The following is a 17,405-nucleotide window of genomic DNA, read 5'->3' as shown; positions in this document are numbered from 1 at the left end:
TCACATGCACAGGGCCAAATAACTTCAAGTCAACAATTTTTTTGAATGATGATAGCATGAGCACCCAGCTATCAGTCTCCAAGACATCATGTAACCAGGCAACAGGACTACTGGGTTGCCAAACGTTCAGCCCCAGCGTCTGCGCAAGCACAGACATAGCTTGCATCATTCGAGCAGTTGGTCTTTCTAAGGCATCAACAACTTACAATATAACAGAGGAAGATATCAAGAAATACTTACAGCATTACAGTAAGCCATTTGAGAACACAGTATTCAAATCTGTTGGAGATGTTGAGGTCACTGCTGGATATGCATTAGAGGTGTCTAATCGAGGATCTGTCCAGTTACCACCATTTGATGCTGAAATGTTAAACTCCAACTCAACAACATATTCTTTTGAAACAAGAGCTAAATTTGAAACCAAAACTGATTGCACAGTTCTCAGTGTATCAAACCAGAACACCACGTTAGGAATCATAATGAAAAACGGCTATTACTATGTGAAGTATGGCGAGTTTGAATATCCAACAAACTGCCCTGTAACAAATAACACATGGACAAACGTTGGCCTCTCCATAGATCAGAAAACTGGTATTTGTTTGTTCCATGAAATCCATGATGGTGGAAACTCGATTTATAAACAAATTAACATGACACAGTCAATACTCATTTATGGACCGCCTGTGCAGGAGGGTGGCAAAACTGTCCTAGGCAAATGGCAGAATGTTCTCACAGGACTACCCTACATCTGTTTCCGAAGGGTCTACCTCACCAGTGATTGTGTATGATAGAGTTCTTATAACACCAACATTTAATCAGATCCATGACTATGAGAAGAATTTCAAAGCAAACGTAGATAATTCTACCTACCAGTCTACTACAAATAATGAACAAACATCAACTGCCTCTACTTCTACAAATAATGAACAAACATCACCTGCATCTACTTCAAACACTCCTGTTAAACCCATACTAGGTTACAACTTTGATGAAGGGTCTGACAAAACTATAAGTGATTTCTGTACAGGGCTTCCTGCTCAGACAGGCTTTGAAGGGACGTATACAAACGTGCCTAGCAATCCTAAAATAACAACAGATAGTGTTGTTGAACAAACAAATGGCAGATGTCATTCCTGGTCTGATTAATACAACATTACTGGCAATGTGCAAGAATATCAGTTCAACACTCGTATTAAACAAGTGCAGCAGTCTGATTTCTGAGACTGCATACAAGAACTGTCTCCAAATTGTCTCAAAGTCTACGTCTACTATGGCAATGGTCATGGGTGTAGCGTATGTGGCAGCTGTAAGTTGTAAAGAAGAGCTTGGCCTAACAGTTAATCCAGCTGATAATCTCTGCAACCGCTTTGGAGTTTCGTATCCTAACATAGGCGGTGAAAATTGTGATGTAGTTTGTAAATTTGGCCAGGTGGTGAAAGGCACATGTCTATGCAACGCCGGGTATTGGGGAAAAACTTGTGACCAAGAATGTCCTGGTGGTCACACAGCACCTTGCGGCAATCATGGACGATGTAATCAAACATCAGGTGTATGCCTTTGCGATCAAGAATGGAATGGAGATAGTAAATGCAGCTCTTGTACAAAGTTTTTCACCGGTGAAAATTGCGACCTCTTCAATTCCGATCCTGAAGTTGGGGTTGTTACAAGTCCAGCTACAGTAGGCAACTACAGCAAGCAGTGTTACCACATCATCATCAGGCAGTGGAACAACGCAATCTTCAGGTTCAGGATCCGGAACAACGCAATCTTCAGGTTCAGGATCTGGAACAACAAGCTCACCCAGTGGAACCACCGATGGTGATGATGACACAGTCACTGAAACACCCAACGTTACTACTGAATCTCCAGACGATGAAACCACCACGATCACCCAAGGCGGTTCTGGAGGTGGCTCTTCCGTCAAAAAAGTCAGGTGTGTCGCCAGGGGAAACAGTGGTTTTATACGCATGTTCAATACCAAAGGAAAGAAGATAAAGAAAACCTATAACAAGGCTGTTCTGCTGGAAATGACTGATCTAAGAGTTTTGGTAAGTTTGTTTGCCACCGATGCAAATAATGTAATGAAACAAACATTTAATAAGTAAAGTTGAAAATATTATGATTAATAATGATAATAAATTGCTGATAATTAAATTAATTTTAATACATTCTTGTCATTTTATGTTTGTCTTTTCTATGCAGATACGACAGAACAAGCTTAAGAGAAATGGGAAACGACGGCTAGTTGTGGACAAAGTGTTCATTACCTACAAGGACAAAACAGTAACATTTGAACTACAGAAGGGAACCACACTCCGTGGAAAGAAGAGCAAAATCCCACAATCCAAAATCTTAATCGGAAACAATAAACCAACAATCTGGAAACAGAAGACCATTATTGATAAAACATTAGGAAGTCTAATTTTGAAATCATTAAATGCAAAGACAATCTCTTTATCAGTTAGTCAACTTGGTTTCACAATGAAGGTCAAACGAGGAAACATTTTCTTCCAAGTTATCGTTCTTTTGAACAATGAAAAGTCTCAACATTTTGGTCTATGCAAGTGGGTGCCTTCTAACATGAATGAAATGATGTTTAGCCAGTACCAAACATATACGTCGTCATCTCCGATAGCCATAAAGGATCCTGGAACCAAGGTAAGCTGCTAATGCAAGAAACATTAATATTGAACTATACAATATGATAATGAGTATCAACATAGTTTTCGTTGAGACAGTGTATAATTCTTATTTAAAAAGTATCAAGTATGTTTGAAAAAATACCTAGCTACGTTTTACCTTAAAACCCTAAAGTGAGCATCTGTAAACCTAATTCATCATATTCAAACCTTTACCTCATAGATACACATTAAGATACGTTTGAAGTACCTAAGAAAATTAAATTAAATTTTAAAGTTTTATTACCACATTCAGGTTTTATAGCCTTATTGCAAACTCTTAGATATGGATGAGCAGTAAACAGCATAAAACCTGAACAGACTACGAGCAACCTGCAGGCTTTTCTAGTTTAATGCTGGTTGCATAATAGCCATTTTCACTTTTCTTCTGAGCGGAAAATAGTTAATGTAATTTAAAATGAACTTCCACTACTGTTTGCAGTGCACTCTATCAGCTGACTTCAGTAATGAGGATTACTTTGACGACTCTGACATAACCAACAAAGATTCGGGTTATGCACTGTGCTGCAACAATGCCAGTATGTACAAGTTTTGCTTTAGACATTTTTATGTTTAATGTTCTGTAGTAAACAATTTTGAAATACTGTATAAACAGGTCTCTTGGATTAAATTTAAGACTAGTTAATGTTTATATGAATTTCTATCATGATAATATTCCTGGAGCTTCATTATTCCTTAATTGTATATTTCATGATCATGGCAATTGTGATGGTGAAAACACATGTAAAAAACATGTAATTTTTTTTATTTGATTAGAAAAGGTATACTTTGCAAATATTGGTAATATATAGCAATGGCTGCAATTATTTTACACATTTACTTAGAACAATATTGATGAACTAATCAGGTAAACAATTTAGCATAAAAGCATGTATATAAACTCTGTTATGGATATTTTTTTACATTTTAGCTATAAATAGAATAAAAAACAATTTCTTTTACTTCAGATGTTGTTTCCAACAACTTCAAGCTGTTCAATGGCAAGGAAACCACAATAATGTTTTACTTGAAGACGTGTACGGGTTGTCATGGCGTTGTTTTCTCCTACAAAGTGGAGGAAAATGCTCCTATAAGTCTGGACTACATAGACAATGCCTTGGAAATATCACACGGACAGCAAGACACCTACAAGTCTAACATCAAACTTGATGACAACGTTTGGCATTTTGTAGCACTAACGTGGTCCAAGAGACTGAAAGAAATGAATCTCTTTGTGTTCAGAGAATCTACTGGCACTGTGCCTAAAGTGTATTCAATGAAACAATTCAAGAAGGAACCGTTTATGACCGGAGGTCAGCTATCTCTGGGAAAATTCCAGGTCAGCCAGGCAGAAAAGAAATGGAAGAAGGCAGACTCGTTTGTCGGCTGCTTTGATACTCTGGGATTCGCTGATGCGTATGTATTTTGACATTTTGTTTTTCGTTTGAATCTAATAATAAGGTTGGATGCAAATTTGAATCTACATTAAATGCCTTATACTTAAATGAAATAAGTCTCTTTACGATATTCAGGTCCATATATCTACTATTTCTTATAATCCTTGAATAGTTGATGATATAATTGTACATTTTATTTCAAATTGAATTCCAGTGCTGTGACTGTGGAGACGTTACAAGGCCTGTACAAACAGCACCCCAGCACAATTAAGACATACCTTAAGACCACAGGGTACCAATACTATGACTTTGATGAAGACCCATATGACAGTAAGTTGCCATGACGATACAAATCATTATTGTTAAAATTTGTTAACTTTTATGTTACATATAACAAAATAACATTTGAATATTCTTACTGTTTGACAAATCTATTAATATATTTGAGCCATGCTCTGTGAAAAGGGGGTTTAATGAATGTGCGTAAAGAGTCATCCCAGATTTGCTTGTGCAGTCCGCACAGGCTAATTAGGGACAACACTTTCCGCCTAACATGGATTTTTACTCATTAGAGACTTTCTTGAAACAAAAATATTGTAAAAGTGGAAGTGTCGTCCCTGATTAGCCTGTGTGGACTGCACAGGGTAATCTGAGATGACACTTTAAGCACGTGCATTAAACCCCCTTTTCACAGAACACAGTCCATATTTTAATGTTATACTTGGGCTTCTTTGATGGCATCTGTTACTGAAACATGATCTTGATTCAAATGATTTAATATAATTTATACAGATATTTTGTTAAATTATAATTGAACAATGGAACAGTTGGTGTTTGCTTCAATTCCTGTTTTTACAACACTTACCACAGAATGTTTGTTTTTGTATTTATACAATTTGAGCAATTCTTTCATAAATTAATATAAATACGTTAATATTTAAGCAGAAAATAGCTTCTGACATGTAGTATACCACTTACAATTTAGTGTTAAACATTAAGAGAGTATCAAGAAATCAATAAAACTTATTATTGGGTTATTTGTATGTTTAGTTGCACTTACAACAACTTATAACAAATATATATATTGTTATTAGCAAAAGGATATCTTCAAAATGATCTGACAACCACAGAAGTGAACTCCTTCTATGATGGTAAAGACTCCGGTCTAAAGCTTGAGAACAATGTGCCTCTACGCAACTGTTACCTACGTACATCAGATGCGCCCATCGCTGACACAGGCACTGAAGTTAATGATGCAAGCGCTCGTAAACGAAGATCAACCAGCGACGACATTGAATCAGATGATAGTAGACAGTCCATAGGGAGCCATTCTATATCGAGAAGAGCTGTGGTTTCCTATAATGTAAACACAATATGTGACAACATCTTTACATCCACCTCATCAAGTTCGCTGGCACGGTAAGTTTTTTGAGTATCACAATATGTTTCTATAATTTGTAAACATTTTATAATTGATAATGTAATACTACCGTCATTATGTGCAACTCTGCTCACTGTTAAATCAAATAAGCACCTATTTTATTCGATACATTTTCATATTATTTTTAGAATTTTTTTTTGACACTGTTTAACTTATGTTATTTAATATGTGAATTGCACCATCAGAAATATTGTCACAACTATTGTTGGTATCTTGTCTACTGTAACTGTTGTTATTATGTTTTGAAACTGAGTCGCTGCAACATAATGTATTCATTATGAAGATAGGTCATCTTTATTTCTTCACAGTCTGCTTTTTTTCAATCACCTGAATGTTATCTGTATTATTATGTCGATTGAATATTTGGTGTTTTCAGAACATGTGGAGTTAGCGCTATGTCTCCCACTCAGACAACTTCCCTCTGGGAATGCTATGATGCCAATGGCGATTCAGATGATATTGCAGACTCCATTGAAAGTTTCGCCACCCAGTGTCAAGATTCGCTGGGTTTGTCCTTTTTCCCAGCCAACCAGACTTGCAAAGAATTTGAAAACGTTTTTGATCTGTACCCTTACCTTGGCGAGAGCTGCGAACCTGAATGTAAATTTGGCCAAGTAACATCTTCAACAAGCGGATGTAAGTGTGACACCGGCTACTGGGGGACAACTTGTAGCTCAGTATGTCCTGGTGGATCATTGAATCCATGTAACGGATTTGGAACATGTGATACAACGTATGGCCTTTGTGATTGTCCCATTAGTCACATGGGCAGTTCAGACTGCACTGTGTGTTCTTCTGGTTGGTATGGTGACAATTGCCAACTCACCGACAATGGACAGATACCAAATACCAACGGTTACAGTCTCGTTGGGCAACTGGGCAGTGTGTATACACTGGATGGTATCACCTACACTATCAATACGCAGGGAGAGATCCTACTTCTAGCAATCTCAGATAATGTAATTTTCGAAGGAAAGTTTATAACATGCTACACAAATTATTCCTGTGCCAACTTCCTTGCAGCAAGGATCGGTGACAGCGCTAGTGGCCATATGACAATAACAGTGCAATCACAGAATAATTACAACTCAAAACCCATGGTCTATATAAATAATGTTCGCAACACTTTAGACAACACCCTATACTTCAAGGGATTAAAGGTATATAGATTAGACCAATTTGAAATCAAGATCGAAGTGAAAAATATTGGCAAATTTACAATCAGAAGTGTTGGTCAGTACCTGAACTTTCAATCAGAATTAAGCTATGGCTATGTTACCATGACCTCTGGACTTCTCAGTGGGAATGCAAGCAGCGTATTAAGTACACGGCTGTACCATTTTAACAGGGCCTACCGAAATTCCTTTGCAATTTGCAATCAAGCATCAAATATTTTGTCACCCTTACAAAGTGAGAGTGCATATACCCTCTCCCCTTCATCATTTAGCCAGAGTTACGCAAACGAGACAAGTTTTGATATTACGAGACATAGCATCACATCTTGTGATAACTTTATTCACTACCCGAACGAGGACTACAAACTTCAGAAACAAGGAGGTTATATATTGAAATTCAGTGACTCAATTCTTAATAAAGACTTTTCACTTGATCCAATGTACCCAGAAGTAACATTTGAAATGGTTGTGCGGCCAGAAACTTCAAATACAAGTGGCATTATTTTTGGGTTTACAAGCTCAGACAGTTTTGGCATCGTGATCTTTAATGATTCATTGCAAATCCATGTGTACACTAACAAGAGCACTACAATTTACGAAACAAATGTATACATAGATCCAGAATTATGGAACAAAATAGTATTTACATATAACTCAACCTCAGGCAGTTCAGTTATGTACACTATTGACGATGCTGGCGCAATCTCTTCATCTGGCGAAATGATTCTTAAAGCTAACATATTTACAGAATCAGGAACACTGTCAATCGGGCACTGGAGCATTCCTTCTAATGTTAATCAGTACAATATTGGTGAGGGCCTCAAAGGCGATATAGAAAACTTTATGATCTGGAACAACTTGATTGATGGCAGTCAAGTTTCGCAGCTCCACCAAATGAACCCAGCTCTTGCTGAAGGCAGTCTTATATACGCTCTCCTGTTTAATGAAGGTGAAGGCGAATCTACAACAGACAGTGTTAACAACAACAAAATTGTTCTTCCAAAATACCCCTATAAAGCTCCAGAATGGCACATATCAGATGTGTCCTACGTTGAGACAGATCTTTCCCACCAACTGTTTGCTTATTTCAAAAATTCAACATTAGAAACTTTTGCAAATACCCAATGTCAACAAGGGATATTCCAGCAATCTCCCTGCACAGGAGTTAACAACGCATCATTGGAATTCTATTATCTTAAATGCAGACAAGCAATATCAGCAACTTTGGATTTAACTTCGGGATATAACGTTGTTTTGGACGCATATGAAATGTGTATATCTCTCAATAATCAATCAACGGGATCAATAGTCAGTTACTGTGATTCAATCAGCAGTGAAGATAAATTCGGCTCATCATGTCCAACCACCTGTCCCTTTGGGCAAAAGTATGACAATGGCACATGCGTCTGCTCCAGTGGATACTATGGCACACTGTGTGACAGCGCATGTCCTGGGGGCTCTGAAAATCCATGCAATGGCCACGGAGATTGTCTATCGAATGGAACATGCAAGTGTTATTGGAACTGGGCTGGAGACACCAGCTGTGGAAGTTGCAGCAACATGGTAGGTCCAGAATGCACCATTCTGTCTACAACATCCCTTTCGAAAGATTCTGACAAGATAGCTGCTGTTTCTAGCAATGGCTTCTTCATGACCTTCGGTGGACAGCAGATATCATTCATCGGGTACATAGGTGTATTCGTTCTGTTTAAACAAACCCAGTTGGGAGTAGAAATTGATGTGTACCAAGTAAACTGTGAATATGGATCATGTGTAGCGGCCGTGTCGCTGCAGACTGCAACAAATAGTGTAGTTATTGCCCCTCAAGGACAGGGGTATGCTCCACAAATCTATATTGATGGACAAAAATACACAATGAGCAACAAGTCAGTAACTATAGGCAGCAACATTCGAATTGACCAATCATCTCTCACTGAAATTTCTGTTAAAGCCACAACCTTGGGTTCGGTTACCATGACAGTGTTGGTACAAGAACTGTTCTTGCAAGCTTCAGTACATGCTGTTCAATCAGTTTGTAATACTGCATGGGGAATATTTGGAAATTGTAGTTCATCCATGAGCTATGCGTCGATGACCGAAGATCAAATAAACGCACACATAGTCAGCAATTTCCGTCTAGATGACAGCATAATCCTTACTGCATTGGGTGTACCATCACAAAATTCTCCAACAACAATTGGGTTTGCTCTCAGTTTCAACCAGACCTCCATTCTGACAAAACCTGTAACCTATCCAGCAAACAAAGAATTTGGTAATAATGATTTTAGCATATCGTTATATTGGAAGCCATCTTCATTCGGAGGTTTCATAATTTCTTATGGAAAAGATACTTCTTTCACCATTCACAATTCTGCTCCACTTAAAATACAGTATGGTAACAAGATCGTCACTACCTCCACTATGCCAGAACAGAATGAGTGGAACCAACTTATTCTGACATTCAATTTGACAACAAACAATATAGATGTGTACCACTTCAGCATCGAGTCTCAGATAACTCATGGCATCGTTAACCTAGCGTGTCCCGGTATATTCCAGTCAGGTGGAACTGTTATGCTGGGTGAATACATTCCTGTACTGGAAACAAGCTACCGGTACAATGCAACTCCTTTTGTCGGATTGATTAATGAATTCTCAGTCTGGAACACACCCATTCCTCATACGTTAATTTATCAGGCACATATGCTAAACGTCAAAGTGTCTGGTTTTTCATCTGAACTGTCCATATTGGCCACCCTTACTGAGGGTGTAGGAACAGTAGCATTTGAGGATATTTATGGAAATAATCTGATGATGCCTAAATCACCCTGGACATCTCCAACCTGGATGACATCAGACCTTGAGTTGAAAAATGTCCGAGTGGTTGAGAAAGTACGATACACAACCAATGACATTGACCCAGTTGTTGAAACACTATGCACCACATTCTTTGAGGACACTGCTGTTCGCTCAAGTTGTCAACACATCTCCAATGTCATCAAGTGGTGGTACAAGAACAACTGTATGATAACAGCTTCCATCTCTGGTAATTCCTCTGACACAACCATGTCAATGGTGGACTTTGCTTCTGTGTGTAAAGTCACGGGAGGCGATGTGTCAAGCCTGTATGACAAGATAGCCAGCCTAAACGTCACACTCCCTGGATGGCTCAGTCAGAAATGTAGTGACTGTGCATTTGGTAATTCTGATGGGAATGGAAATTGCGTATGCCACTATGGATATTATGGTACAAAGTGTGATTCGGTATGCCCTGGGGGAGTGATTAGCCCTTGCAGTGGAAAGGGAGTTTGCGATACCAGTGGAGCATGTCAGTGCACAGGCAGGTTTAGCGGCGCCAGCTGCAGCACATGTCAGGAAGGATGGACCGGTAACGATTGCACGCTTCTGAAGCAAGCAGGATATGATCCCTTAGGTAACAATAGCAACATCCTTGTCGCACAGGTGAATCTTCTAGGACAAGTATTCATGTTTGATGGCACAGCAATCGACGTAACAGACCTTGGTTACTTCCGACTCATGATGGTACAGAGTTTAGATATTCATCTGTATGCAAGGTTCGCTGTTTGCTCCTCTCAAACACTCCTGCATTCCTGCCTAATTGGAGTTGTCATTGAACATCAAGGAAAGTCGTACTACATAAGCCATGAGGCCTACAACAGCATTGGGCCAAGTGTGGAGATAATGACTGAAGATTCACCATTGGTTTTGTACAATAAGTTAACTTTAGGAAATCTGCAAGTAAACTTGATGTCACAGACAACGCTGCAAATAAGTATAACAGGCTCTGCTATTGGTATAAAGATTTCATCTATAAGTGAACGTCTCCTTGTGACAATCTCTCTAACCAGAGTCGAATGGGATGCTCTACAGTCCGAACTAGATGGCATTGTAACATCATGCAAAACAGAGACGTCAATCACTTCAACACTGTGCAGTGGTGTAACAAGGCAGACAATATGTACAAACCAGCCTGTGCCTGCCAATTGTCAGCTTCCACATACATCAGAAACACTTTCTGTGTACTTACAAGACTCCAGTTATACAAATACAAACTTCATGAACATCATTGAGGAAATATACATTTCACCACTCTCAAAGAATTGCTATGAATTCAGCAAAGGCCAGGGCATATCTGTATCAGAAATGTCTCTACCCCAGACGGATTTCACCCTTGAACTGCATGTCAAGCCTAAAGCTAAGGGCGGTGTTCTATGGACATTTGATAATGGAAATGACTATGTGTTCTTACTCAACCATGACCTTACCAACCAGTTGGTTGTGCACACCAAATCAAAGAATTACTTCACCGGTCTACCACTTGTGATCAACGTTTGGAACCAGATCAGTGTGGCCTGGAGAAATGAGGCACAGATCATGGAGATCTATCTGCATGATAATTCAGGTGAGTGGCTATACTGTTCACATGTTACCATTGTTATATTTAGAAGTGCTTATGTTTGCATATTCCTAGAATGTTTTCTGCAAGTTTTTCTATAAGATTTGACAAAATTATGGTTTAGCAATCAAACTATAACTTTTGTGTATGTTTGATGATTCCTGTATTTAACTGCAAATATTTTTTGTTCTTTATGCAATGAAAATAGTTATTTCTAAGCAATTAATCTATATTAAGATCTGAACAATTGTTTTAATTGTTAATCTTATCTAATTTTAGTTTGTAAGTTTTGTTTTTGAGATGTATTGTCATTTCATTTAAGAAATCTGTACGTTTGTTGATTCCCTGTATGTTTATTGCAAATATTTCTCTCTTTATGTATTGGATAAAGGTATTGGTAAGCAACGGAACTGTATCAATACCACCTGACCAATCTGTAAAACATCAAAACCATACATTTTGAATATTTATATTTTTAGGCGTAGCAACAGCGTACGTGATCAAACTTGCCAACATATTTGGGTTACCAGGCACATTCACATTAGGACAAGCACCTGCTCATCTCTCATCAGCAGTGTCTGCTGGAGACTTTACGGGCCTTATTGATGAGGTCAGGGTATGGGACCGGACACACAATCCCAATGTCATCATCAGTAATTTCCGCATGCGGGTGGATAAAGAAACCGTGAACCTTATGAACAACTGGAACTTCAATGAAGGCACTGGACTAACCGCGTATGACAGGATTTCAAACAAGAACATGATGCCAGTGGACGTAGGAACGCCACCAAAATGGGTCAAATCAGACTTGGATCTCTCAGATAATGATGCTTTGGATGTCCCACAGATGACAACGACAGACAAAGAAAACGCTGAAGCGTTAACAGCAGCCAAAGCCACTTGTTCTAACCTAATCAGCTCATTCTCGCTTAACTCTATTTATTCAAGCATTTCAACTTTATCTGACGTGTTTGAGGCCTTGTGTGTTCAGGAAATAGTTTCCAGCAATGAAACCACACAAGCCGAAGTATTGCTGGCCAGCATGTCAGAGTTATACACAAGTATACATAATACAACTGATTCACCAATCGACTCCATGTGTAGTGATCTTACAGCAATAAGCACATACATTGGAGCCCAAGGTGCGAATTGCACGCAGTGTAATTTTGGGACAGTTAATGAGACAGGCGTTTGTGTTTGTCTAGAAAACAGCTGGGGAAGTACCTGCTCCAATTTCTGCCCAAGCGACAATGGTGGTCCTGCATGCAACAGCTTTGGCCTCTGCGACCAAACGTCAGGTCAGTGTCAGTGTCACCCCCGACATTACAGCACAGCTAACACTGTGGAAAACTTCTGGAGGAAATATCTCGCCAAAGAAAGCATAGTTACCCAGGCTCAGTACACATGTCAAACGTGCTCGGGAGAATGGACAGGGAAAGCGTGCGAGTTTGCCAAGGTTACCTCGAAATCAACCACGACTGTGACTGGAATGGTATATGGATCATACATCACTAACTTCTTGGGGATTCTGTTCATTCACGTGGTACCTGGTACATATGTGCTATTCAAGACAGACACTGTGGATGTCCAAGTTCTTTATATTCCATGTCCAGGGGACAACCTGTGTCGAAAGTTGACAGAAATGACTGTCGTTACTACGACAGGATCTGTACATATTCAGCATAACCCTGATGGTGGAAACCTCACCGTTCTCCTCAAAGAAGGCAGTAACTTGAAGGAAAGCATGCTCTATCCTGTTGAAAAGACTGAATTCAATATACATATAAAATGGACAGTTAATCCATATATAGAAATTGCAGTAGCTGGTTCATCATTTGTTCTTTATGACTCCCCACTCGGACTTGTCATCAATGCACACCTGCCTACCAGCCAAGGCAACACTAACAACGGTCTGCTGGGGAACTCTGGTCAGGACTGGATCAGTAACTTTAGGTGTCCAAATGAGGCAGATACTGTCACTGAAAACAGCATTACTTTGGACTATACTGGAAACTGTATAAGAAGTAAATACCAGCCGACAACAAGTGCCATCCATGACGAAAATGGTAAAGAAGCGCTGTCTTCAGGTGGTTATGCTCTGTACTTAACTAACAATGTGCAGTTTGAAGCTACCGGGCTAACTGTAGAACATGGAGCCAAGAAGCTCGCTCTCTCATTGTGGATGAAATATGAATCAGTCTCAATGAAACGCAGCACATCATCTTTCACTCTGATGTTAGTGGATGTTGGATCCAGTGAAATGGTATTCATGCTTGAGAATGACATCCTTATGTTTGAATGGGATGCCACATACAACACTGGCCTACAACTGAAGCCTGACACATGGTATTACTTGCTCTGGACTTGGTCATCTGTTACTGGTGAGGCATCTGTGTTTGTCGTCACATCAACGACGGTGGAGTCTGCAGACCCTATTGTTGGCACGATGAAACAAGGAGAGGCAGTGAATGTTGAAGAATTGAAAATAACTGCCTCAACGTACAATCCTGTCACCATAGATTGCCTAAGGATATGGAAAGCCAAGAAGACTGTGGACGCTGCGTACGAAGATAGCAAGTCCTACTGTGGTTCTACAGACGCAACCACTGACAGCCCCTTGATGATAGCTGTTCTGTTTGATGAAGGGAATGGAACTGAAGTGGAATTGACAACATATGGTTCTGATGGCAAGACAGTCTCTGGCAACATGATCATAAGTGTGACTGGTAAATAAAACAATTCTCTTTTTTTTTGGTCACATTTTAAAGAATATTTAAGATGTTAAGGAAAATACTGAATCTATGGCCATGTCTTCAAATTAAAAAAAAAGTCAAGTACAAGCATTAGCAAAAGCACACCTATCAGGTTTCTCTTTTTTAAACACTGTTTACAAAATGGTTATTACAATAACTAGCTAAATGCAATAATTAATTAGATATTAATTGCATACATTTCATTATATGACCATTATGCTTATTAAATTGTTAAAATCATTTGCCTCTTTTTGTAGTTGAGTAGCTTTTATTATTTGCGACATATTCCAGGCACAGACCTTACTCAACTGTGGAAGCCCTCTTCCATCCCAGTGGACAACAGGAACTCCCCAAGAACACTGACCACGTACAGTCGAACAACCAACGACGACTACAACACTGCTGCAACTATCTGTCTGGAAGTTGTCTCTAATGAGAACCTAACTGAACACTGTTCCTCTCTGCCAACTGGCGTCATAGATCACTACCTGGAGGCTTGCATAAGAGAATATAACAGGATCGGAGAGACAGAAGCTCAGACTATAATGCTTCGGTCACTGATTTTCTATTGCGGTACTGCTACCGAAACATCCCAGTGTAATTTCAAGGACTATTTCTACTTCTGTGATGACATGCCATCAGAAAGTTCAGGCTTCCCGCTATGGGTCATAGGAGTTGTCATAGGCATCGTTCTCTTAATTGCCATAATAATTGCAATAATCTGTTTCATTAAGCAAAAGAATAAGAAGAAAGAGGAAGATGAATTTATTGAAGTTGACCAGCAGTATAGGTTATTGAATAATCGAATAAGGAACACACGATTTAATCCATCACGACTGGGACATTCCGGGCAACGTGAAACATCTTTTGCGGGAAGTGAAAGTGCCTGGTCAGATTATGGTCGTGATTCACGCTTGTCCGTTGACTCCCATGACAGCTTAGCAAGCGTTGGTTCTCGGTTCTTTGAATCTCCGATTATGTTCATGAGTGACCCACCCACCAGCACGCAAGGATCTAGGGCATCGTCCCCGTCAAGTGGCTTCTTTGGGATGTTTGGTAAAAAAGCAGTTGCTCCAACTAAAAGCATTCTGGTCGAGACACCAAGTGACATGCCGGAACATTTCAAGAGTAAGAAAGACTTTTCACAAGCTGACACGAAGAAACCAACTTACAGCACCGTATCCAAACTGATAGGCCGCGCGAGACAGGAAGCTGTCCCAGAGTCTCCACACCCGACACCTGGTCCCGTCGGTCAACCAGTCCCACTTGGAACGCATGTACCAAGGTCAAGTCTCTTTGGAAAACAAGTTTCCAGTAAAGAATCGACCAGTCCCACACGAGATGCAGCAAGTCCTACCAGTAGACTGGGCAGCTTCTTTGGTTCTGACAGCAGAGCTGGTAGGCAGACTTCCATGTATTTGTGGCATGGCTCAAACTGACTTGATTTATCACAGGCTTGATTAATTGACAGATCCCTTGTGCCGAATTACTCCTAATTATTCCAGCATTGTTAACTCATAAACATATATACAAACACATCTGATAGTCCTTTAGAAATCATTAAAATTTCAATAAGAAATACTCAGAAAGTTAAACATTTTAGTAAGATATTCGACTTCTCTACATGGTCACTTTCAGAACTCAAGACTTTTGATACCTCAAGTATTTCTGTAACCCCAGAGCCACCAAGAATTAGACAGTATTTATTATCTTGTTTGTTTTTTTTAATGAAAATAACTCGCTTAAAGCTTTATGCAGTCAATTTTAAATGTTCTGCTGTTTGTTTCGTTTCAGACGTAAAAGGCAAAACAACTCCGAAACCAGGCTTCTCGCCAATGCCTAGTACCAACGCAAGTGCTCCTACAAGTATATTCGGTGTTTTCGGTGGCAATAATTCTCGTGAAACACCCAAACCAGTGTTTGGTAAACGAGAAACCTCCCCTGAGGCTCCAAGAACATCCCTAGAAACATCCACAAGAACCCAGCCGACGCACAACCCGATATTTGAGAGCCGCGAAACTTCCCCAATGAGCCGTATGTCAGTGGAAAGTGGCACTAGGTCGGGCCTGGATAAAATGCCGTCGCCATTTAAGCAGACCGTTGCCATTCCACGCTTGCCTCCACCCATGAACCTAAACTCCAGAAAAAAGAGGGATGAACAGTGAACACTGGACCTTATGAACTGAACTGGACTTGACATGAAAACTTGAACAAAAAGATTTACTTGAAGATAAAAGAATGGAAATTTATTGAAAGTTAAAGATATGAAATTGTTAAAAGAGAAATAACTTTTGAGAATGTTTATACTGAATATTTCTACATCAACAAATACATTTGAACATTAAATCATGAATGTTAAATATGCTTATTGTTTCTGTGATATAAATCTGTGATTTGTATGTATTTATGTATTTGTGTATTTTTCTGTGTTTTATACTGCTAATATACAATGATCTGTACTAATCATTAACACAGTTTTAATAAAACAAAATGCACCTTCGTCAAAAATTTAACAATACATGTTTGAAACAAAAAACAAAAAAGTTTTAAGTGTTTACAACTAAAAATGTCTTCAGTTAACAACTTTTATTATTGAAAATTCTCGGAAAAACATTTTTTTAAATCATATTTATGAAAAATTTTCCTCACAAAACATTTTTTAACTTTTATCTTCTGTATTAACAATTGTTTAATATTTGTAGAATTGTTTAATATATCTTATTTACTGTTGTTATGTTTTATCTCAAATCTGTTATTTGTAGATACAAGAATAGGAATTTATTAAAAGGTAAAGATATTATCTCATTAATTGACAAATAATTATTGTGAATGTTTTTGTTTAATTTCTACATAAACTATGTTAAAACATTGAATCATGAAGAACAAAAATATCAATTTGCTTATGTGATATAAATCTGTGATTTGTACGTATTTATGTACCGTGTATTCTTCTGTGTTTTATATTGCTAATATACAAGTATCTGTACTAATCATTAACAAAGTTTTCATATATAACAAAAAATTCTTCTTAAAAAAACAAAATTGAAAAAAAGTGTTATAACATTTTATTAATTCTTTTTATATGGAAACCATTTTTCTTTATTGAAATTTTTTTAACAAAACTTTTTTTTATTATTAAAATTCCCACTACAAAATGTTTTAGCAATCTGTTGTTATTACAATATAATGATATTATAAAAATTGTTTTATGTATCTTATTTACTGTTATGTTTGTCTCAAACTTTTGCTATCTTTCAAATAAAGTCTTAAATAAATATGTTGTTTTACTTTTTTTCTTACAAAAACTCATCAAAAACAAGTAATCGTTTAGAGTTAAACAAAATGCCTTAAAACATTGAGGCTTGCTTTATCATCAATTACATGTATATTTCTGGAAATGTCCAACAAAATGTACACAATTGTTATGAATGAATGCCTGTTTTGAATGAAAGCTTGCTCAATCATGTGCAAAAGCTATTGTAAACATTTAACCATATGATATAGACAGATGACAACAGGTTCACAATTAGACAATCAATTGAAA

The 17,405-nt window shown here is 38.3% G+C and overlaps 1 protein-coding gene across 1 annotated transcript; it reads left to right on the top strand.

Annotated features, from left to right (window-relative positions):
* Positions 1 to 1,913: 1,913 nt before the first annotated feature.
* On the top strand, positions 1,914 to 17,136 carry LOC127877091 (uncharacterized). Its single transcript, XM_052422733.1, has 10 exons — positions 1,914 to 2,048; positions 2,203 to 2,658; positions 3,121 to 3,217; positions 3,647 to 4,094; positions 4,290 to 4,405; positions 5,170 to 5,494; positions 5,893 to 11,114; positions 11,588 to 13,834; positions 14,153 to 15,259; positions 15,656 to 17,136. Exons 1-10 carry the CDS (start codon positions 1,968 to 1,970, stop codon positions 16,024 to 16,026), a joined length of 10,470 nt encoding a protein of 3,489 aa, XP_052278693.1. The 5' UTR covers positions 1,914 to 1,967; the 3' UTR covers positions 16,027 to 17,136.
* The last annotated feature ends 269 nt before the right edge of the window (positions 17,137 to 17,405 follow it).

This window comes from Dreissena polymorpha, chromosome 1 (assembly GCF_020536995.1).
Source record: "Dreissena polymorpha isolate Duluth1 chromosome 1, UMN_Dpol_1.0, whole genome shotgun sequence".
NCBI classification, from domain to species: domain Eukaryota; kingdom Metazoa; phylum Mollusca; class Bivalvia; order Myida; family Dreissenidae; genus Dreissena; species Dreissena polymorpha.
This window is presented reverse-complemented; position numbering and strand designations above follow the sequence as displayed.

Coding starts and splice junctions, on each gene's coding strand:
- LOC127877091 (XM_052422733.1), top strand. CDS start 1,968: ATGTTCAATACCAAAGGAAAGAAGATAAAGAAAACCTATAACAAGGCT. Junction 2,659..3,120: donor TAAAGGATCCTGGAACCAAG/GTAAGCTGCTAA, acceptor TACTGTTTGCAG/TGCACTCTATCAGCTGACTT. Junction 5,495..5,892: donor TCATCAAGTTCGCTGGCACG/GTAAGTTTTTTG, acceptor TGGTGTTTTCAG/AACATGTGGAGTTAGCGCTA.